This window comes from Nicotiana sylvestris, chromosome 3, assembly GCF_000393655.2.
Source record: "Nicotiana sylvestris chromosome 3, ASM39365v2, whole genome shotgun sequence".
In the NCBI taxonomy this organism is placed as follows: Eukaryota; Viridiplantae; Streptophyta; class Magnoliopsida; order Solanales; family Solanaceae; genus Nicotiana; species Nicotiana sylvestris.
In genome coordinates this window covers 79,639,822-79,663,596 of record NC_091059.1, presented here as the reverse complement: position 1 = coordinate 79,663,596, position 23,775 = coordinate 79,639,822, and the positions used below count along the sequence as shown (strand labels likewise).

The following is a 23,775-nucleotide window of genomic DNA, read 5'->3' as shown; positions in this document are numbered from 1 at the left end:
CGTGTTCGGGGGTCAAATTTGATAGTTAAAAACGAACGAAGATTCGAGTAGGCATATTACGCACTGTCTAGTAAAATGGACATAACTTTTTTCTCCGAACTCCATTTGGGCTATATAATATATAGTTGGAAAGCTAACTCAAAGGGATACAACTTTCATGTTTCACGTTTTTCCAAATTCCAAATGGAACATGGTAACAAACGCGGTCGAATCCGCGACCGTGGACCTGGAAGCGGACTGATGCAGTGCACTGTGAAAATACTGCGCCCGAACCATGCCCAAACCGCGACCGCGTGCGTCCATGCCTGAAAAATTGTCTTTTTTCACGTAGGAGAAGGTATAATTGTTAGGGCCTGACCCTACTTGGTATATATACATGGAAAAATGGTATTTTGAGGAGGTTGGACACACTTTTGACACAGATTCGACCTAAGGAGGCAGAGACACAATAGGAGCAAGGCGGGAATACCTTCCTCTTCCTATTTTTTTTCATTGTTCGTTATGACTTTTAGTATTGTAGTTTTACATATTATTATGAATAGCTAATTTGTTATCTAGAATTTTGATAGAACCTTTTGTAGGATAAATTCTTGTTATGTTTTTATATAATTGAGCCGTTGGATTTCTCTACTTGTTCAACTACGTGTTTATTGTTGTTGATTGAATGGTCATCGATTGACTGTGCCTATTTATTATGTGTTTCTTGAGAAAGGATACATATTTAGGTGGTTGTTGAACAACATCACTCCTAACGTATGTGAGAAATCAATACAACGGGTTTTGTCACGACCCAAACCGATGGGCCGCAATGGGCACCCAATACCTTACTCAACCGAGTACCAACGTGATGTATCTTTCTTATTACAACATCATGTACACGTGATATACGGGCCCAATAGACCAACATTATCATTTATAAACTCAAAACATAGGCCGACAAGGCCGTACAATCTTTCACGTACACGACATATGTCTACAAGCCTCTAAGTGTACATAAATGTCATAAAGGTCGGGACAGAGTCCCGCCATACCAAACAATACACATCTAAATCTTACTAACCAGACAAGCAACTCCGAAGCAAATGGAGCGCACCAACATCTTCCGCTGAGCTGATAGCCTACTTGGAGGGCTCTCGACCTGTCTATCGGGACCTGCGGGCATGAAACGCAGCGTCCCCAAGCAAAAAGGACGTCAGTACGAATAATGTACTGAGTATGTAAGACACATAAATAAGTACATAACAGACATAGAGGAAACATAGAGTAAATGACTCCACCTGTAAGTCTGAATAATTTTGTAAATCATGAAATAATTATAGTATCATGCATATGCATATGAATGCCATGTCGTGCATAGGTACATGTTTCATAACATCATCAGCCTCTGAGGGCATCCCATCATATCATATCGGTCACTCTGGCCAAAATCATATATATATATATATATACATACATATATATGTATTTATATATACGCATATATAACGTCATCTGGTCATGGGTCAATGTACATGAATGCAATGCATAAAAAGTACGTTAATAAAATCTTTCTCTTATACCCATGAACAGATGATAAAATATTATAACACACGGAAATTCAAGAACATAGATATCTCTAATACTTCTATGAATAGAGTCATTTATGGAGTTTGTGCATTTGCACGTTTCGTTCGTATCATGGATCATGCCAAAAGAAAGAAGCGATGGCCTTAACATACGTGTAGTAGGAAGAACTCCGTATAATATTCCGTTGAAAACCTTCGTGGATTGAACTTAGAACCCAAAAATCGGATTAAGCTTCTGCGCTTTGAAATTTGAACGAAATTGCTTCTGATGGATCTTTTGTTTTGAAACAAAATGCTTCTGCTCTAACGTTTTTATTTATGAAAAAATTAGCTTCCAACCTTTCAAAGTAAGAATGGAATCCTTCTTGCTTTCTTTTTGAAACCAGTAACGTTACTTTGTGTTCAAGACTTGTATATGAATTGTTTTGGATAATCACTCACTTTGGTCATTTGATTCTAAGTACATCATAGATAGCCACCCAGGAGGCATAATTGCTTAGTCGCCTCATGTGGAAAGCTAGTGTTGCCACATGTCTTTGGAGCATAATTAATTAAGTTTTATCCACTTATTAGTTAACTGGGTAATGTCTTGTTACCCGATAATTAATGCAAAATTGAGAATTATTCCCACTTACTTGAAATATTACTCACTTTTCACATACCTTATACACCATACTATTATAGTCATGTGGTACCTTGTATGGTACTAGTCCATAAATACCGAGTATTTTAGCTCGAGCCATATTTTATCCCAACATGCCAAACTTGGACGAAAATTCATTTTCCTTGACTTGCTCCCCCTTTCACCTTTACTAATCACTTGTGAAATAGCATAATCTTATAATCTCCAAATAATCTTTTACTTGGACACTGATGTCAATTACCTTACAACAAATTCAACGTACAATACTTCAGGGTGCAACTTCATCATAACTTAATACTGCGAAGCATGACATCACCGTAATGTAATACTGTTGGGTTCAACACTGTCGTAACTTAATACTGCTCAGCATAACATCACCGTAATGTAATACTGTTAGGTGCAATATTGTCGTAACTTAATACTGCGAAGCGTAACATCATCGTAATGTAATACTGCAAGGCGTAACATCATCGTAATATATTACTGCAGAGCATAACATTGACGTAATACTGCGGGGCGAAACAGGTTTAAAAGTAGGTTTAGAAATAACAAAGCCTTGACGCGGTCAAAATGAGCGGTTAGATAAAGCCAGCTAGCATAGTTCGAAAGAATATGTCCAGTAAATTATTATAGTTGCTCGAGAAAGAATTACGACACCTAAAGTGCTCACAATCAGTAGAGAATACATAGGCAAAATTGTTGGGAACATAGCAGGAAGGATTCCAACACTTGGGGAAATCACAACTCTAGACCTCCTTAGTTTTGTCTCAAATTTCATCATTATTAGTTGATAATTTTACTGCTTTATAGTAGTGTTAGTTAATTAGTTAGAAATAAATATTATAATCTCTATAATTAGTAAATTATTTGGACTTGAGGTTCTTAGCAATATTGAACAACTGCAGCTAAGCCTTAGTTCTCTATGGGATCGACTCCGGACTTTTAGACCGGATTATATTTGCAGCGACCGCTTATCCTTTTTAGGACTAGAGTTGGGCATGATCAGAACCCTAAACTCGGAGGGAAGCGATTTTGAAAAGAGATTTTCATACCAAACTGTTAGGTAAGTGATTTTGATCAATTTTCAACTATATTTTATGATTATATCTTAGATTTAACATCAAATTTATGAAAATCAAAGAGTAAAATTGGGGATTTTTGTCACAATTTTGAAAAATAAAAATTTGAGTTTTAGAGTCGATTTTGACTCGGATTTAAAAACAAAATATATATAAGGACTCGTGGAGTTATGGATAGTCGAAGTCTATCCTTGGACCCGAATTTTTAACAGATGGGTCTTGGGGTTGACTTTTATTATCTTTTTGAAAAATGTGTAAAGATCAAAGCTTTATCTATTGTAATTGGTTTCCCTTATATTTTTTGATGATATTAAGTCACTTTTGGTTAAGTTTGAGCCATATGAAGGCGAATTTTAAGGGAAAACCTATTTTGATGGCTGATTTGGCCTAGTTGAGGTAAGTATCTTGTCTAACTTTGTGTGAGAAAAATTACCCCTTACAATTTGGGTTGTTTGGACTAATTGTACTATGTGAAGGACGTGTACACAAGATGACGAGTTTGTACATGGACTATATGTGGTATTTTGACCGGTTTAGACCTTTAGACTTCTTCCATACATTTACTGTTACATCTTTTATGTTAAATTTACTCTCACATGCTCTAATTGATGTTGTTAGCATTTGTTATACTTGTTACTATTGTAGTTGGTCTTATATGCTTAGTTGAAGTTGTTACCTTCCTTATTGTCTTGTTACCCCTTTTATTATTGAGATACTCTTACTTGAAGTTGTTATTTCGTGGAATATCTTCTTGATTGAGTTATTGGTGTTGAAGTTGTGGAAGTCACTAGCACATTGAGGTTGAAGTTGATAATTGTTGAGATATCTTTCCTTGTTGAGCACTCCTCATTTATTTTGTTGTTATTGAGATTCGTGTACACATTGTGACTAAGCCGTGAGCTATATATTGTGATAACATCGATATTGTTGATGTTGGCAAGTGTTGTGGATTATGGTCACATGTGGTGCGAGTTGATTATTGTGTTGTGATATTGATATGCATACGGTGGTATAAGGATAGGGATGCAGTGATATAAGGTGAAAATTTAAACGTGTGTTACTAGTAAAGGAATTACTTGAAGCCACGCGATGAGACAAGGGGGTTAAAACGTGTGTAGTTATTTTCGGAAAAATATTTTTAAAAATAAATACACGGACCACGCGGTGATATAAGGAAATATTGTGATTATGACTTGTGAAATGTGATTTCGAGGCGGTACTTCGGTTGTAATTCTTATTGTAAATTTCACGTTGGAACGACTTGTTGATTTGAACAATTATTGTTCTTCGTCCAATCATTTATTTGTATTTTGATTGTGTTTGGGTATTCGTTGTTATGTTGGTGTTGGAACGATTGTGGCTTCTCATGTGAGTTATGGATTCTGCGTGATTTGTTGCATTGCATTAACATACCAACCTGTGCCTCCGTTAATACTTGGTAAACGATTGTCAATGTGAATTTAATTGCGTGGAGTCATTATCTCACATTATGTTGAGTTTTTAGTAACGTAACGGTTTAAATAAAAGAATTATTAATATACTTTATTTTATGTGTCTCTTAAGATAGAACTCGTTATCTCACTCGATGCTTTACATTTTAAATGGTTATCGCACTTTTATTTTAGTTGGGTTCTCAAACTATACTCATTGCCCTATTTGATATTTACTTTACTTAAAATTATTATCACATCTTAACTGATGATTTGCTTTGTTTAAACATGATTTATTTACTCAATTTTTGTTGATTTCTAAACAAAACTCATCTAATACTCTATTTTTTATAAATTGTACTTTATTTTGATTTCTACATAAACTCATTGTGTTATTTGACACATTACCTTATTCAAGATTGTTATTATGCTTTATGGTGTTTAAATATATTTCTCAATTATTTTAATTGATATTTGGCACGGTTGCAATATACATGGTAGCATGTGGGCTTGTCGTGCGAAGGTGATTATTATTGTGGGCATGAGGTGCCATACATGTAAGATTTGGAAATTGTGGCCTATGATTTGTGATTATGAGGTGTGGTGCCTCGAGGTAATTCTTGTTGTAAGTCCATGCCTTGGGAACGATTTGATTATTTGGCTTGTCATTTGTTTTTCCTTATTTGAGTTCATTCATATGTAATGATCCGACCGATCGTTTTGAGAATTTGCACTTCGATCGATTGTTTAAGGGCATGAGTAGCTCTGTATGATGTATTATGACTTATGTGAATCGTCAGTTTTGATTTTCAGGTTATTTGGAATTGATTTGGAGGAATGATTCTCAGCTAGAAGCTTTAAATTTGAAAGGTTTGATCAAGTTTTGACTTTGTAGTATTTGACCTCGGATTGGATTTTTGATGGGTCCGTTGGGTGATTTTGGACTTAGGAGCGCGTCTGGATCGTGATTTGGAGGTCCATAACAGGATTTGGCTTGAAATGGCGAAAGCTGAAATTTTGAAAAGTTTGACCGGGAGTGGAATTTTTGATATCGGGGTCGGATTTCAATTCCGGAAGTTGGAGCAGGTCCGTAAAGTCAAATGTGATTGTGTGCAAAATTTGAGGACATTCGGACGTGATTTGATAGGTTTCGGCATCGGTTGTGGAAGTTTGAGGTTTCAAGTTCATTGATTTCGAATTGAGGTGCGGTTCATCGTTTCGATGTTGTTATGTGTGATTTGAGGCCTTGAGTAGGTCCGTGTTATGTTATGGGACTTGTTGGTATGTTTGGACGTGATCCCGAGGGGCTCGGGCGTGTTTCAGATTGATTTCGGGCTATTTTTCCTTCATTTTGCACTGTTGTGTTCTGCTGGTATCTAGTGTTGCGTTTCCTCATCGTGTTCACGTGATATGTCGCGAACGCATAGTGTATTCTTATGGCAGCAGCAAGTTGTTCTTTGCGATCGCGAAGTATGTCTCGCGTTCGCATAGTGTTGGGACAAGAATTTTTCGCGTTCGCGTATGGGTTGTTGCGTTCGCGTAGAGACGAGCTAGGATCTAGGCTGGAGGACCTTTCTTCATCTCGTTCACGAGTCTTGGGTCGTGTTTGCGTAGTTTTGTCCGCGATGTGTATCGCATTCGCGAGGCTTGATCCGCGAACGCGTAGAGCATTTTGGTGGATGATATTTTTGTTCATCGCGAACGCGATGGTGTTCCCACGTTCGCGAAAGAGGATGTCTGGGCAGAAGTATAAAATACTCTATTTCGAGGGTTTGGCCATTTTAACATTTTTGGAGCTATAGAGCTCGGATTGAGGCATTCTTGAAGCAATTTTTACCATATGAATTTGAGTAAGTATTCTCTACTCGGTTATGGTCATATGAGTTTGATACTATAGCACGTGAGTTGTCCGTGCAGCACGTGAGTTGTCTGTGCGGATCCATATATTGATGTTATAGCACGTGAGTGTTCCGTGTAGTACGTGAGTTGTCTGTGTGGATTATAGAGCTTGGGCTGTAGGAGCCCCTCCGAAGTCTGCTCACCCCTAGTGAGCGTAGTCGACTATGTATGTGTTTATGGATCGGGTTGCACGTCACAACGAGTATTGTACAGTGCTGAGTGATTGAGTGTACTGAGTATTGAGCACGGTAAGAGATAATGCGAGACAGTGAGGTTGAGTACTTAGAAAGTGTGAGTACATGAGTTCATCACTGAGAGGCATTTCATTTGATATACATACTTGAGACATATGCATAGAGATGCATTTCCTTTGCTGCCCGGTTTTGGTGACATTCATGGTTTTACTTTCCTCATGTCTTCTGAAAATGAAACATTTACCTATAAAAAGTTTTTGGGAAAAATTACACTTTTCAAACTTAGTCATATGTTTGATGATTTTGGTAAAGGATTTGAGTTTTCACTGATATACTTGAAAAGCGGAACTGTTTTTTGGAAAATTGTGAAAAAGCTGAACATTTTATCTCTGAGCTACTTCTTTATTTACTTGCTTTACATTGTTATGAACTGTTATTGGTTATTGGTATTGGACCCGACCTATGTTCCAGCTCGTCACTACTTTCAACATAAGGTTAGGTTTGTTACTTATTAAGTACATGGGGTAGGTTGTACTCATACTACACTTTTTGCACAGTGAGTGCAGATTTTGGATGCCGATATTGCTGTGCATGGCGGGAGCTGGATTTGAAGGAGTACCTGCGTCCTTATTGTAGCTGTCTCTTGTTCATGGTAGCCTTGGTTTTATAAAACTCTATTTATGTACTTTTCAAACATAAGATGTATTTTCTTCGTATCAGTTTTGTAAACTCTATTCTTAGAAACTCATGATTTGTACTACCAGTCCTTGGGAAATGTATAAGAATCAGATAATTCCTTTGTTTAATTTTTTTATTATGTTAATTGGAAATGGATAATTATTAATTGGCTTACCTAGCGGGTTGGGTTGGGTGCCATAACGACTAGTGGATTTCGGGTCATGATAGATCGGTATCAGAGCTCTAGGTTCATAGGTTCTACATATCATGAGCAAGTGTCTAGTAGAGTCTTGCAGATTGGTATGATGACGTCCACACTTATCTTCGAGAGACTATAGGGCATTTAGGATATACTTCTCATCTTTCTTTCCTTATCGTGTGACATTGATTCAGCTTGAAGCGTAATTATTTGAATTCCTTCCACGCATTCGTATGTGCACATGAGCACTCGGTATCAGTTGTGCATCGATGGATTGTGATTCCATGGATGAGGTGCGAGATGTGATTTCTATGTGTTGATGATGGGCCAATCTGGAGGACTTGAGGCTAGGTTTTGACGGTAGCTTGAGCACAGAGGTGTTGATTGTGGGAGCACGTGCTTTTGGATTTATATGTCCGGTAGTGTCCTTATTGGTGGAATTTGTGGTAGGATGGCTGTGTAATGAGTATGATGTGATTGGGGGAAGTGTTCGGATGGTTTGAATGTGACGAAAGGAGTTTGATTGAGATGTAAATTGGTGCTTGATTTCTGTCTTGATTTGACGTATAATCTCGAGTTATGGGTGTGTTGAAGGACCCTTCATGTCGTTTAATTGTGGAGTGAAGTAGATTTTTCATGTCTTGTTGATGAGTTCAGAATCAGGAAGACTAAGTATTTTCGTGGTAGTTGTGACTGTGGATGGGTATAGAAAGATGTTAGTTTGAGGCTAAGCAAGTGGGTTATCTTTTGCGGGGTGTCCTGAGGTTGTGTGACCCCTATGTTGTTGTATTGAGAGTTCTCTTTTACCAGTGGATTATATGTGCTACGATTTTGAGTTTGCATTACTTATAAGAGTTGGCTTGACTATTACAAGGGTGAATGTGAGATTTGCAGATGATTTGAGATGCTAGATAGCTTGTGCTACATGAGCTTATAGAAGATTTAGTTGAATTTCAGTGAGGGATTTTGGCAGCAACAAAGTATGGGTATTGTAAGTTATCAAATGCTTTAATTCCTAGCTTTGAGCCAAGTGGGGGAGTCTGCTATCGACGGGTTGATTGTGCGATTATGTGCTATATTGGTTTCGATTTGAGATATACTGGTGAATTAGTTATGACCTATCGAAGTTGAGATTGAGGATGACTCGAGTAAGGGAGTTTCTGGATACGAGTTGCATTATACTCTATGGGTATATGGAAATCATGGAATGATTGAGTGGCTATTCGTGAAGGATGCAGTGTTCATGGAGTAGAAATTTGCTTGGTTGCTTAGAGGTGTGAATTACTTCTTAGGGTATTAGGGTGCAAAAGGAGCACAAGCCGCTCGGTTCATTTGGGTGGTGCTATTGAGATTCGAGTAGAGTGGGAAACTCTCGAGAATGGTTCTAATGAACTCAAGATTTATATGTGGCAATTGAGAATGTTGCGGATTTGTATATGGCTAGAAGTCGAGAGTTACATTGGATAGTGTCGAGACTTGCAGTATTTCTATATGATTATGGATTCTACATTCAGTATCAGGAAGGTAAAAATGAACAACCTTAAATTGACAGAAGGTCTCGTCATAGTGGGTATCTCAGTTGTGGTACTTTTAGGGTGCTTAAGAGAGCATTCAGCAGCTTATGAGCCTTAGGGCGGTGTGGTTTGATCCTAGGGTCTCGTGTGGTGAGTCTTGGGTTGAGGATTGTGGTATTTTGGAGAAGAGAAGTATCAATTTGAAGGTAATTCAGAAGGAACTCGGAGAAATAGGACAACTTGGTAGTAGGTTAGATCAGCATGGTAATGGATATGATCAGTTCTTTGGCTGCATGTGATGTGGTGGATTTCTACAGGTGTTTCGTGGCAATACTCTTAGGTTTTTGGTGACCTGCGTAGCTGGGTTGAGTTAGAGGGATTCAGTCCTGACGGTTTGGTTTTGTGTAAATGAGATTCGAAGAGTTCTTGATGGTTTCTACCTCGGTTAGAGATATATATTTCCTACTGGCATAAGGAGCATGTGATGTATAGTGATTTTCTCCGAATGAAATCAAATGGAAAGATCTTGGCTAATTGAGTATGTAGTTGCTTGTGACTCGGAGTGGATTATGAAGTCCTCGTATTTTTCACAGGATGGCATGGTATATGCGATATGTTGTGTAGGATCGAGATTGATATGTGCAAGGTCACAGTTCAATTTTGAAAGGAAGGTTATGAGTCCTTAAGCAGCATGGACAGTTTCAGATGACTATGTAAATAATATTACTATTTAGTATGGCTTGATGAGAGTATACATTTCAGAAGGGGCAATATGCCTTGATTTACGGATACTTCATTGGTATTACAGCACTTCCCTGGTTGATCTATTGTTGATATTCAAATTTTACTATGTGGCACGGAAGAATTATAGAAGTATTCCTCATAGGAAAATCGTGTAGGAGAGATGTGTTAGGTATTCGGGTGATGGAGTTGGAATCAGATATGATGATTCGTGTGTTCTATGGATTTGAAGACTAGGAGTTTTCAAGAGTAGGTTGTTTCGTAGTTGTGAACTGTGAAAATGCAGCCAAGGTTTGTCAGAGGATAGTATGTGTTATGATTCAGTCGTTGTGGACTTTCGGAGGGTTATTTCTCTGTTTGTGGGTGACAAGAGTTGATTTGGGGGTCCATTAGTAGGCCAAATTTGGATGTGTATTCGGTACCGAGCAGGATTGGTTGGCTCCATATTGCTATTGTTGAGGGATATGCCATTTGGTTGGAGTTGATTTTATTCGTATCAGACATATTCTGCGTTACTCTTTCATGCTGTGAGGGGTTGTGATTCGTTGGTTATATGCACACATGGAATGGTTCCATTTGGGCTTTATAGCGGAATTTGAGCGAGATGAGTATTTGGGTGTCGCATGATTGGTCGCACATTGGTTATGTTCCTTCAGGCTTGTGGGGCATTGCGTCATTTTGCTTCTTCGTGGTTATGGTAATTCACTTTGGGAACTTGATGTCAAATCGCGCATGATTATTGATTTTGAGCAGGGTGGCTCGAGGTATATAATATGGACCAGTGTTTGGATGGGCCTGCGCATTGTAGCAGAGTTATATTGTGGTATTATCCTTTGTGATAGATTTGTGTGTTTTGGTTTTGTGGTGTGTGATGGGTTCTTAGCATTGTGTTGAGGTGGTACCCGTTGAGCTTGCGGGACGGTTCTCTTATTTGAGTCATTTTCCATGATTGAGTACATTTGGAATGTTGCTTATTGGTGCACGGATTGCACGAGTTACGGCTTTAGATTTTATTGATGTGTCATGTCACTAGGGTGGTCGTGTTGGATGAGATGGGGTCATTGGACCTAGAATGAATACTATTGGAATTGATTACAGCATGGTTGGAAGAACAATATCGAAAGTCGGCTTAGAAATTTGCTATAGTCCTTGTCGAAGGAGAAGGAACTCCATGACTTGTTGATTTGACAAATGGTTGAGTTTCTGCGTGTTTCTTTCATCATTGGCAGTATATGAAGGTGTTATAACGAGGCTTTGTTTGATAAAAGGTTTATTACCGGCATTTGGTTGTTTTGAGCAGCTACTGTGACTAGAAATTATCGCTATGAGTATTTGAGTTTTGAGGTATATCATGTGATTACATCTTGGGTTACGGATATGGCTTGATACAACTTATTCAGACTTATACAATGTGTAGATGCGAGATTCTGATCTTATAGAAAATTCTGGATGTTGGAAATTGGGTTCTAAGACTTATGGGCTGGGTTGGACTAAGAAATTTCAATCATGTTGTGTTATCAGACCTATATGGGATAGGGTGACGTGGGATCACCCTCAGGTATATGCATGGTAAGGTTACACGACGGTTTGATGGCTTTGAGAACAACTCTAGGTACGTTCGAGGACGAACGTATGTTTAAGTGGGGGAGGATGTAACGATCCGACCGGTCGTTTTGAGCGTTTGCACTTCGCTCGGTTGGTTGAGGGGCGTAGCTCCGTATGATGTATTATGACTTCTGTGAATTGTCAGTTTTGGTTTTCAGGTTATTCGGAATTGATTTGGAGGAATGATTCTCAGCTAGAAGTTTTAAATTTGAAAGGTTTGACCAAGTTTTGACTTTGTAGTATTTGACCTCGGATTGGATTTTTGATGGTTCCATTGACTCCGTTGGGTGATTTTAGACTTAGGAGCGTGTTTGGATCATAATTTGGAGGTCCGTAGCAGAATTTGGCTTGAAATGACGAAATTTGAAATTTTGGAAAGTTTGACCCGGAGTTGAATTTTTGATATCAGGGTCGGATTCCAATTCTGGAAGTTGAAGTAGGTTCGTAATGTCAAATGTGACTTGTGTGCAAAATTTGAGATCAATCGGACATGATTTGATAGGTTTCGGCATCGGTTGTGGAAGTTTGAAGTTTCAAGTTCATTGATTTTGAATTGAGGTGTGATTCATCGTTTTGATGTTGTTATGTGTGATTTGAGGCCTTGAGTAGGTCCATGTTATGTCATGGGACTTGTTGGTATGTTTGGACATGATCCTAAGGGGCTTGGGCGTGTTTCGAATTGATTTCGAGCTAATTTCCCTTCATTTTGCACTGTTGTGTTTTGCTGGTATCTGGTGTCGTGTTTCTTCATCGCGTTCGCGTGGTATGTATTATCACACCTCCTTTTTACCACCCGTAAGGGAGTTTTTCCAATTAAAGTGATTCGAAATGGGATTATTTTATTTATTTTTTCAGAGTCGCCACTTGAAATATTTATGGTGTCCCACGTCACCAGTTTATTTTTTAAAATCCCAAATCGAGGAAATAGACTTTATTTAAAAGTCTGCGAAACCAGAAATTTTAAGTAAGGAATTCTGTTAACCCGGGAGAAGGTGTTAGGCATTCCCGGGTTTCGTGGTTCTAGCAAGGTCGCTTAAACTATTATAGTTGGCCTATTATCTGATTTACTACATGTTTTAACCTATTGTGCATTTTTAGCTTTATAACCACTTTTAATTATTTAAAAACCCTTTTTAGGATTTATGGAATTATTTCTTGAACAAGTTACGATTGTTGTACACTTGCCGTTTTGGGACACGCCGCAAACCAGGCTACATGAAATGCACCCGCGATTCGCGATATGTTTTATTTTAATTAGTGTTCGAAGTTGTTATGATCGGGTCACATGAAATGCACACCCAAATTTGGGAATTAGGTATCATAACTATGTCACGGGAACCTTACCCATAATCACGATGATTTAAAATTAATCACGCCTAAAGCAAACTACGAATGTTCATGAGTTGTTATTCTATATTCGAGATTATTGCAAGGTCAAGAGTTATGAATATTGAATGGTTTATGGAGAAGATGTATAATTTTAACTATTTGGATTAACAAAATTACATTCTTTCAATTAACACTACTCGTGGCCTATTCCTGACCAACGAAACAAAGCAGTAAATATTTTGGAACCCAATTCCTTTTATTTTTGTCCTTAACACTTATGTCTCTAACAATGTAACTTTCATGTCATGTAACTTGAAGGAAACAGGTGGACCAATTAAAATGACGAGCAATAGATAAACTAACACAAAATTGTTTACTAAGCTAGCAAGATGAACTGGACATGAAATAAATAACAAAAAAAAAGAGTTTTTATGCAATGAGAGCCAAAGAAAGTCTTCATATTTACATTTGAAAGTTGTAGGCACAATAGCAATGGGAAGCTCGAACAAGGGACCATGACCAGAATTTTTTGAAGCTCGGCAAACTCAACGACCTCGACTCAATTTGGCGACTTTAGCGGTGGTTTTAGGAGGCGGAAGGCTGGTTTTAGGACTGTTTTGCAGCTGTAATTTCGTGGAACTCATGGCTGAATTTTGCTGAGTTTTGGGTGGGATTTGGAGCTGTTTTTCAGCAGCTTTACACCTGGTTTTGCTTCATTTTTGGGCAGATTTTCAGCTGTGTTTTTTGGCTGTTTTGGAGGCTGATTTTTTGTGGGTTTTACAGCTAGAAAGCTAATGGATTTTGGCTGATTTTTTACTTCAAAAAGGAAGCTAACAGTGGTGCTCTACATGGTGTTTTTTAGGCTGTTTTGCAGCTTGCTTCAGCTGCATTTCAAGGCTGTTTTGCACTGCTTTCAAGCTATTTTGGGACTGAAGTTCGAGGCATTATTTGGGGTGTTCATAGCTGGTCTTTGAATGAAGAAAGAAGCTGTGTTTGGACCAAGTTGCTCAACATAACATTTGTACCAACTTAACAATAGATAGTACAAAGGCCAATAGGAAAGTTTCATTCATCCATGGCCAATTTAGAGCAAAATAAGTAAGAGATAAGACTCCTTATCTTTTCATATAACTCATAAACTTACTGTTAAAAAGTTCATTTCCACAGACAACTACATAAGAGGCTATCCACATGAACCACATTACATAAATGGACACATCAGGGAATCACAAGTGAGTACTGTTGAAAGCCGAACAATCTAACTTCTAAGACTAACTCTTCACTATATGCTTCTATCAATTGTATGAAACAGACACAAAATCATTTGGCTTCAAAATTCCATAATTGAGATCTAATGATCAATGATTAATTTCAGCTCGAACAATCAGTCAGAATAATCAGCCAAAGCAATAGCCAACATAGAAATGAAAAGGCCAATCCAGTAATGAATTTACAACACATCGAGTCAAACTACACTTAAACAGAGAATAGTTTCAATTCAACAATTAATCCAAAGTGAGCGACAAACTAAAATAGAAGGGATCATAACAAGATTCAGTGACACATCCACGAAATCAATCAGGAATACGGCTTGAGTAACTCAGATCTTCATTCATAGATTTGAAGTGAAAAATAGGTGAATATTTACATACCTAATTGCCGAAAATCTAGAAATGGAGGCTGAATCTCGAACTCCTCTAAATCGAACAAAGAATGAGGCTGAAATGAGCCGGATGAAGGCCGAGAACAGCGAATGATGCTCAAGCCAACAGCAAAGGGAGGCAACAGCGATTTTCTCAGCAAACCAGAAAATTAATACCAAAAACCAGAAGGACATGGAAGCTCCTTGTTCAAATTCTAATTTTCCTTTTTAATTTGGAGCTTTTTGAGTTTTCCAGATCTGGGATTCAGGAATTTTTAGTGTTTTTCACGTGGTGAAGTGAAGAAAACTTTGTCTGATCTGAGTGGGGGGGGGGGGGGGAGTCGCTGGTTTTTGTTGAAGATGAGAGAGCTTCCTCTTTCGTCTCTAAGGTGGGGGGTCTCTCATTTTTTGTGATTTGAGGGCTGGGTAGGAAAATTTGAGCCTGATTTGGGTACAAGAATTAGCCCAATGCAATTAAACATTTTCTTCAATTTCTTTTCTTATTCCCTTTTCTTTTCCTCTTTTTTTTAAATTAAGAAAAACTTGATTTAATCCCTAAATTAATCTAATTTGTAAAATTAAACTAATTATAATATTTATAACAATTACTCGATCCTAAAAAGAAAAATCACTAATCTATGATTAAAAGCTAAAATGTAAAAAAAATGAGATATTTTCGTGATTTTTATTTTTTAATAAAATAAATAATTAACTAATTAATCCTAACAATATAAAAACAAAATCTAGATGAAATGCATGTTATTTTTGATATTTTTTCATAATTTTAATAAAAATTAAACGTGCACAAAAATGCAAACAATTAATAAAATCCTACAAAATGGCAAATAATTGGAAAAAATCTTTTTTTTTTTGAATTTTATAGGAGTATTTCAAATATGGCAAAATCATGTGCTCACAGCTGCCCTTCTTTGCTCGGAAACATGAAGAGTTTTCGGGCAAAGATAAAGTGAGCAATTACGAACAATTTTTGCCCGTTTGAAACTCCATTTGGAAGCATTTTGAAAAAGTTTTGACTGAACCTTGCTTCAGAGGTTGCCTACATATCCTTGGCTATAAAGGAATCAGGTCGGTGTAGTTTTGGAAGTTTTGGTAGCTGGGACTACTGGAAATTGTGATTTCACTGTTGTTGTTGCTGTTTCTGCTTGCTGAGCTCCTTATTACACAAAAATAAAAAATAAAAAGCTAAACTAGCTAAGCTTATTAACTACGAGTTACAAGATTCCTATTTATAAACCTTCTAAAGCTTGATCTTGAGTCTTTGATGGTTCTTCCTGCAGACTCTGACCTTGAATCTTGATGCTCGCTAGCTGCAACTACTGGTTCATTCTTCTTCAGCTTTTCGGATCAAGGCGGGACATGCGAAGATTGTGACTTCAATCATATCTTGAGCAGTCCGCATCTTTTCTTCGCTTCTATACTTAGAGCTCACTTCTTTTCTTGTTTCTCCTTTTATTTTATTTGGGTTGAGACTTCTTCTTTTGGTCATCTCAAACCTTGTGCCTCACGATGAAAACATGTTCAGGCACCAAAGCAAACAAACGAATGAAATTTTCTGCCCCAGTTTTCACTAGGAAAACTTTGTGAGTTATTGTAACAAAATCTAAACTATCTCTTTATTGAAAGCAATAAGATCAGGATTGTGTATCCTTGGGAAAAGGAGATTAAGGAGTGGGGACCCTATATCTAAAATGCAATCAAATGGGGATCGGAGGCCCCAAGTTGGGAAGATTATTAGGTTATGCTGGAAAAATAATCGAGTTATGCCGGAAAGGTCCACGGGTTATGCCGGGAAAGTCATCGGGTTATGCCGGAAAAGAAAAAAGTCATCGGATTATGCCGGGAAGGTCCACGGATTATGGCGGGAAAGATCATCGGGTTATGTCGGAAAAGAAAATGGTCCTCGGGTTATGTAGGGAGGTCCACAAGTTATGCCGGGGAAGGTCATCGGGTTATGCCGGAAAAGATCATCGGGTTATGCCGGAAAAGAAAAAGGTCATCGGGGTATGCTGGGGAGGTCCACGGGTTATGCCCGGAAAGGTCATCGGGTTATGCCGGAAAAGAAAAAGGTCTTCGGGTTATGCCGGGGAGGTTCACGAATTATGGCGGGGAAGGTCATCGGGTTATGCCGGGGAGGTTCACGAGTTATGCCGGGAAAGATCATTGGGTTATGCCGGAAAAGAAAAAGGTCATCGGGTTATGCCGGGGAGATCCACGGGTTATGCCGGGGGTCAAGTAGGGAGTGGAACCCTATAATGGAAAAGACTACCAAGTTATGATGGGAGTGACTAGTGTCACACCTCCTTTTTACTTACCGTGGAAAATGTATAAGAGAGTTTTTTTCCAACTTAAAGTGATAATCGAAACGGGATTATTTATCTAAGAATCAGAGTCGCTACTTGGGATAATTTATGGTGTCCCAAATCACTGGTTCAAATCCCAAATCGAGGGAAAATTTGACTTTGTATTATAGTCCGCGAACCAGAAATCTGGGTAAGGAATTCTGTTAGCCCGGGAGAAGGTGTTAGGCATTCCCGAGTTCCGTGGTTCTAGAACGGTCACTCAACTATTATATTTGGCCTATTTATCTGATTTTAAAACACTTTTAAAACTATGTACATTTTAACTTTAAAACCACTTTTAATTATTTTAAGGATGATTTCAACGTCATCTAAAACACGTCTTTGGACCACGCCACATGAAATGCACCCACAATCCGAGACATTTTATTTAATGTTGTTAAGATTTAGATTTGGGCCACATGAAATGCACACTCAAGTTTAGGAAGGTAATTTTTTAAAAATAGCGCGCCTAAAGCAACTACGCATTTTCAAGTTTGCGAGGGCCATGGAAAATTCGACTAAAATGGCACGCCTCAATTTCTAAGGATTAAAATTAATTAAATGAAGGCCATTCATTTTGAGATTTCATTTGGCATGGCACACCTCAATTTTATTAAAGGAAAAAGCCTCCAACTAAGTGAACTATGGATATGCATATTCAAAACTAATTTGAAATTAAATATAACAACCACACCACGGAAATCGTACCCGTGATTTAATTATGTGCCTAAAGCTTGCTTACCATATTCATAAGTTGTTTGTTCTTTTCCTATACATGAGACCAATTGTATGTGTTTAAAAGTTGCAAAATGGTTTACGTGTAAAGTTGGGAGGAACTTTGGTTAATATGAATAACATTGGTTTTACGAAATAACCATCACCCAGTGCAAACTCAACTTTGTATATCCTCTTTTAAAGTGCCGAAATTAGTACTCATAAAATCAGTTCATACTATGTACACATCTGGCATTTGCCTATTTATCTACATCACAATTTTAATCACATACAATGCACCGAGATTTTTACACAATTAAGCAGTCATCACTTCAATCCAGACGAGCTCATTGCACGAACCAAGACTGCCTTCCACATAATTTCTACACATTAAGTCCTAACGATTCTGTTAATTCGCTTGTGACGATTGGGTTTTAAACGAACAAATCAAGCCAATTATTGTCCAAACTTGTGAAAACTATTTACAACTACCAAATTATTATCATTCTGACCTTGTAATAATGTTGATATCACTTTGTTATAAGATTTAACTGTAAGTAGTATATTTTGGTAATTGTTATATATCGATGTCATTTGAAGGAGATTTAACTCGCTAAATCAATTCTGTAGCAATGAAATTAGTCTTGGACCGAGGTAAGTGGAGACTTGACCTCTTTAAGGGGTTTTTCAATAAAATAAGCATGCTAATTAGCTTTTAGATATATGTTATGTATCCAGAGTTGTAACAATTATAGGGGTATCAAGTTATTGAGTCATACCATGAAAGTGTGGGAGAAGGTGGTTGAAGCGAGGGTGAGGATAATAGTGTCTGTATCCGATAACCAGTTCGGGTTCATGCCGGGTCGTTCAACCACGGAAGCTATACACTTTGTTAGGCGGTTGGTGGAACTGTACAGAGAGAGAAAGAAGGATCTGCACATGGTATTTATTGACCTAGAGAAAGCGTATGACAAGGTTCATAGAGAAGTTCTCTGGAGATGCTTGGAGGCAAAGGTCTGTCGGTCCCTTACATTATGGTGATTAAGGACATGTATGCTGGGGCAAAGGCTCGAGTTAGGACAGTAAGAGGCGATTCTGACCATTTTCCGGTGGAAATGGGATTATACCAAGGTTTTGCCCTCGGTCCGTTTTTGTTCGCCCTGGTGCTGGACGCGTTAACACACCATATTCAAAAGGAGGTGCCATGGTGCATGCTATTTGGCGATGACATAGTTCTAATTGATGAGTCGCGAGCCGGTGTTAACGATAGGGTGGAGGTTTGGAGACAGGCTCTTGAGTTTAAAGGTTTCAAGCTGAGCAGGACGAAGACGGAATACCTGGAATGTAAGTTTAGCTCTGAGCCGGGGGAAGTGGACGTGGATGTGAGGCTTGAATCACAGGCCATCCCAAGTAGAGGCAGCTTCAAGTACCTTGGATCGGTTATCCAGGGAGGAGGGGAGATCGATAAGGATGTTACACATCGTATTGGTGAAGGATGGATGAAGTGGAGGTTAGCACCTGAAGTTTTGTGTGATAAGAGAGTGTCACCGTTACTCAAAGGTAAGTTCTATAAAGTGGTTGTTAGATCGGTCATGATGTATGGGGCTGAGTGTTGACCTGTAAGGAACTCACATATCCAGAAGATGAAAGTAGCGGAAATGAGGATGCTGAGGTGGATGTGCGGGCACACTAGAATGGATAAGATTAGGAATGATGATATTCGGGAGAAGGTGCGTGTGACTCCCATTGATGACAAGATGCGGGAAGCGAGACTCAGATGGTTCGGGCATGTTCAGAGGAGAAGCCCAGATGCGCCAGTTAGAAGATGTGAGCAGTTAGTTGTGGAGGACACTAGAAAAGGTAGAGGGCGATCTAAGAAGTATTGGAGAGAGGTGATCAGGCAGGATATGACGAGGCTTCAGATTTCCGAGGGCATGATACTGGATAAGGAGATGTGGAGATTGAGTATTAGAGTTGTAGGTTAGGTACCAGTCTGGTAGGGTTTTTGTCTAGGATAGTCAGTGACAATGTTGTGTCTTACTATTTCACTTTTCAGCGCAGGAACTATTTAGTAGCTATCGCTTTTGCTTTGCATCTTTCTTCTAAAGTTTATGTTGTTCCTGTTTTCATATGATTTCTTTGTTGATACTAATATTGTCTCCTTTTTGCCTTTTTGCTTTCTTGAGCCGAGGGTCTTTTGGAAACAGCCTCTCTACCCCTTCGGGGTAGGGGTAAGGTCTGCGTACACACTACCCTCCCCAGACCCCATTAATGGAATTTTGCTGGGTTGTTGTTGTTGTATATATGTTATGTATATGAGGGTGACTATGCATATATGAAGAGATGAGAATATACATAGGAGCTAGAATGTTATACTGGGATAACAAGATCAGTACTGTGATTTTGATTTGATTCATGCTTAGTTTGGTTTTCTGTGCATATTGTGTATGCTAGTACAGTGCTAAGAAATTTATGTATGTTGTGATACGTGCCCAGTTCAGATATTCATGCATATCGCATATGTTGTTTCATTTATTGAGAACATGGCTTCAGATAAGTTATTGAGCACGTTTGAAAACATCATTCCAAATTAGTTATTCAGCATGTTCTAGTTTAGTTATCAATCGTGTTACTGGTCTGTACATGGCTCTATTGCGTGAGAACAGGATCCTCCCTCATGACTCACTAACCACAAAGGATCTCGTGGGAAGTACACACGCCTGAGCGGCACAGAACATGCTAAGTGTACACAGAACAGATATTACTGCATTTATATATATTACTGCATTTACAGTCATTAGTTAAGCTTGTCTGCATGTTGACTACTGCACATCTACAGACCTTGGCAAATTTCTCCAATTATTTACAAGGAATAATACTAGCAAAGCCTATAAAGAGAAACTAGTTTTGATATGGTATGTAGTAACAGCTATATGGCAGAGATTGAAAAAAGCTCTAATTGGTACACCTGCCCATAGAGAGTGGCGATGACGCTGAACGCTACCCACAAGCTAGTAGCCTAGTCATTATGTTAACATCCCTAGTTAACAGTGGTGGTATTAGACCTTCGTGATGTACACACAATCCGGCTACTTCCCTAGATAATCGGATCGGAATCACAACACCGACAGGTTTCATAGTGAGAGCAGATACCTGAGTCATGAGATAAGAGGTTGAATTCATACTACTAAGAAATCACTATTATGATGTTCAAATTACAAATTAGCAAGTAGCAACTACTGTACCTAGAATGATTAATATCTCAGAGTTAGACGCGCATATGCACATCATGGAATTAACAGCTACTACAACCACTACTATTCAAGCATAGTTAATACTCTTTAAGATTTTTCCAAACTTTTGAACTGTCTGTTTCTATCAAGCTTGGCTTGCATTTCTGCTGAAGAAAACGTAAATGCCATCAAAATATTGAAATACCGTGATAATTGTATGCAAGTGTTTATGTAAACTTCAGGAACAGCCAGCAAATGAATTTACTAATGTTGTAAAAGCTCCCAACTCTTCTCTTACTATTGGAATAATCAAGCTCCTTATTGAAGAGAACCAAAACAAAATTTCATCATTTATACGAGTCAAAAATGAATTTTCTTTGTTTCAAAACCATCTGCCTGTCTCTTTTCCCTAAAAAGGATCATTTGCCAGTCGTTATATTGCTCTTACAGCAACTATGATTCTCACTCTAGATAATGGTACATTACAAACTCTTAACACCGTACATATGTTTCTGAATCCCAGTATATGTGTTTGTAAATAAAATTTGGCCTTCAAATGCCCAATGCTAATCCCAGCAAAAGAGATGATACAATCAACCAACACCAATAAAGTTGAACACGAGTGAATTTTGTAAGAAAAAACTAGGAGGATGAGTTCCTAGTTCGTGAAGAATCAACACTCAAGGATGACAATCCAACAGTATCAGGGCTTTTAAGCTGATCAAGTTGTTTCTTACCACGACGAAGTAAGTATTCAATAAAAATAAAGTTCTTACGGTCAACTTGCTTAGAATTTTTGTGGAACTCAGCTGATACAATTGACTCAATTTGCCTTCTCTCCTCAACAGGCTTGGAGCGTGCGGCTCTTAGGAATCCCCTATAAAGAGCAAGCACTTGCTTCTGCATCCCGGATAACCTTGGTCCACTGGAGGCTCCCATTGCATCTTCAGGGCGAGTGATCTTATACTAGTTTCAATTGTACATAAGAAAGCAAGTTGCCACTCTTTCGGAATTCTGCTATGGACTGAAAGAAAAGAGATTATACAATCAATTACAATGCAAACTTGATTAAAAAAAAAACACAAAAGAACAAAAAACACTACCGTGATTTGCAACTTCCACATACTCTTTTTCAACTTCAACTTCAAATACTCTTTTTTTTTTTCAACTTCAACCAAATATTGTCCAAACTTACTTGGAATCTACCAAGTAAACTTTTTTTCCACTAGCTTTTTCTTTATCACTGGAAAACATCAAATTCTTCCTGTGGTTATGTTTCCCCGACAGATAAAAGGATGCTAAATTCACATCTATGCCTAAATGGACTGTAACCTGCCCAAGGAAACAGAAGAATAAACAAAGGACTCAAATACATAATAGAATGTTAATCTTTTTCCTTTATAACTAACTTCGTTAAAATTATTTGTCTTCGCCCACTCTTATCCCCCTTTGAGATATAAAAACCGGTAATTGGTTGAACTGATCTTTTCCATATTCATACTATAGAATAGAGTTTAAGGACATTTCTGAAGAACTACTGAAAATAGATTTCAGTTGGATATATCATTGTCAGACCTTGAAAAGTAGAAAGTAAAACTCAGAGAGATAGAATCATTTTATCCGCACAGTAACTAATTTGAGTATGTCAGGTCTATCTTTTTTCAGTTGTATGTGACTATTTAGTAGGAGTATAGTTAAAATATTGGGAGAGAACTGTTCTCACTATGAGCCCGTTTGGATTGGCTTATTTTAAGTGTTTTTAAGCCAAAATAGTTTTTAAGCCACTTTGTAGTGTTTGGATAAAATAAAAAAGAGCTTTTAAGCACTTGTTTTTAAGCTAAAATGACAAAAATAAGCCAAAAGCTAGAATTCCAAACTTATAGCTTTTGGCTTAAAAGTCACTTACAATAAGCCCAACCAAACGGGCTCTATATTTGGCCAATTACATCTGGAAAGAGCTTAAGGGTGTGTTTGGTATGACGGAAAACATTTTCCGAAAAATGTTTTCCAATTTTCCAATGTTTGGAATATTTTGGAAAACATTTTCCTCATCAACTCATTTTCCTCCAATTGGAGGAAATTGTTTTCCCTATAACTCTTTGCCATCCCCACCAGCTCAAGAGAAGTGAAAACATTTTCCAAAACTTTTTGTCAACCTTCCCCCATTCCCCATCAACCCCTACCAACTCAACCCAACCCACCTTTGCCCACCCCCCACCCCCCATGAATAGAAATATTGTTAATGGTACTTTATTTTCATGTTATAGATATAGTATTTTTTTTTCATTTCAATAAATGAGTATTTTCTTTTCACGATATAACAAAAAAAAATCATTTTAACAAAAAAAGTACTATATTTTCATAATATAGAAAAAATATTTTCTTTCATTTCAACAAAATGACGTAGCAAAAAGTATTTCCTTTTATTGCAACAAAAAGAGTATTTTCTTTTCATTATGTAGAAAAAGTATTTTCTTTCATTTCAACAAAATGAGTACTTTATTTTCACGTTGGAGAAATAGTACTTTCTTTTTCAACCAAAAAAAAAAGTATTTTGTTTAGTTATGAAGTACAAATTTCAATGTTGTTTTTGCGTAAAAAAGTAAAAACACATTAGTTCCTTTGGGGTTGTGTGAATTTTTAGAAAAACAATTAAATTCTTGAAGAAAATAGAGTCATGAAAATATCGGGTATTGGGTGTGGGGGGTAGGGGGGGAGGGAGAACACAGGAAATATAGGGACTTGGGGGAAGGGGGAAGGGGTGAGGAGACTAGCATAAAAAATTATTTTCCTAAAAAATATTTTACTCTCTAACCAAACACTAGAAAATATTTTCCGAAAAAAAGTTTTCACTCACCAACCAAACAAAGGAAAATAAGTGATATAACCATTCATTTTTCATGAAAATATTTTCTAGGAAAAAATTTTCTATGGAAAACATTTTCCTTCG

The 23,775-nt window shown here is 37.8% G+C and overlaps 1 protein-coding gene across 11 annotated transcripts in view; it reads right to left on the bottom strand.

The window, feature by feature from the left end:
- Nucleotides 1–23,775, bottom strand: part of LOC104231667 (uncharacterized) — a 216,258-nt gene that overhangs the window by 180,006 nt on the left and 12,477 nt on the right. For 2 of the 11 annotated variants that reach the window (XR_011406086.1, XR_011406085.1), the window contains exons 1-2: nucleotides 14,529–14,939; nucleotides 1,061–1,152 (exon numbers count right to left, since the gene is read on the bottom strand). Coding sequence is in view for 1 of the 11 variants with exons in the window: in XM_070170855.1 (XP_070026956.1) it covers nucleotides 14,529–14,713 (185 nt within the window). In the remaining 10 variants the exon portion in view is untranslated. Of the gene's footprint in view, nucleotides 1–1,060; nucleotides 1,153–14,528; nucleotides 14,947–20,370; nucleotides 20,746–20,837; nucleotides 21,850–21,928; nucleotides 22,158–23,775 lie in introns of those variants that run through there. The other 9 variants (XR_011406081.1, XR_011406083.1, XR_011406080.1 and 6 more) reach the window with 9 other exon arrangements.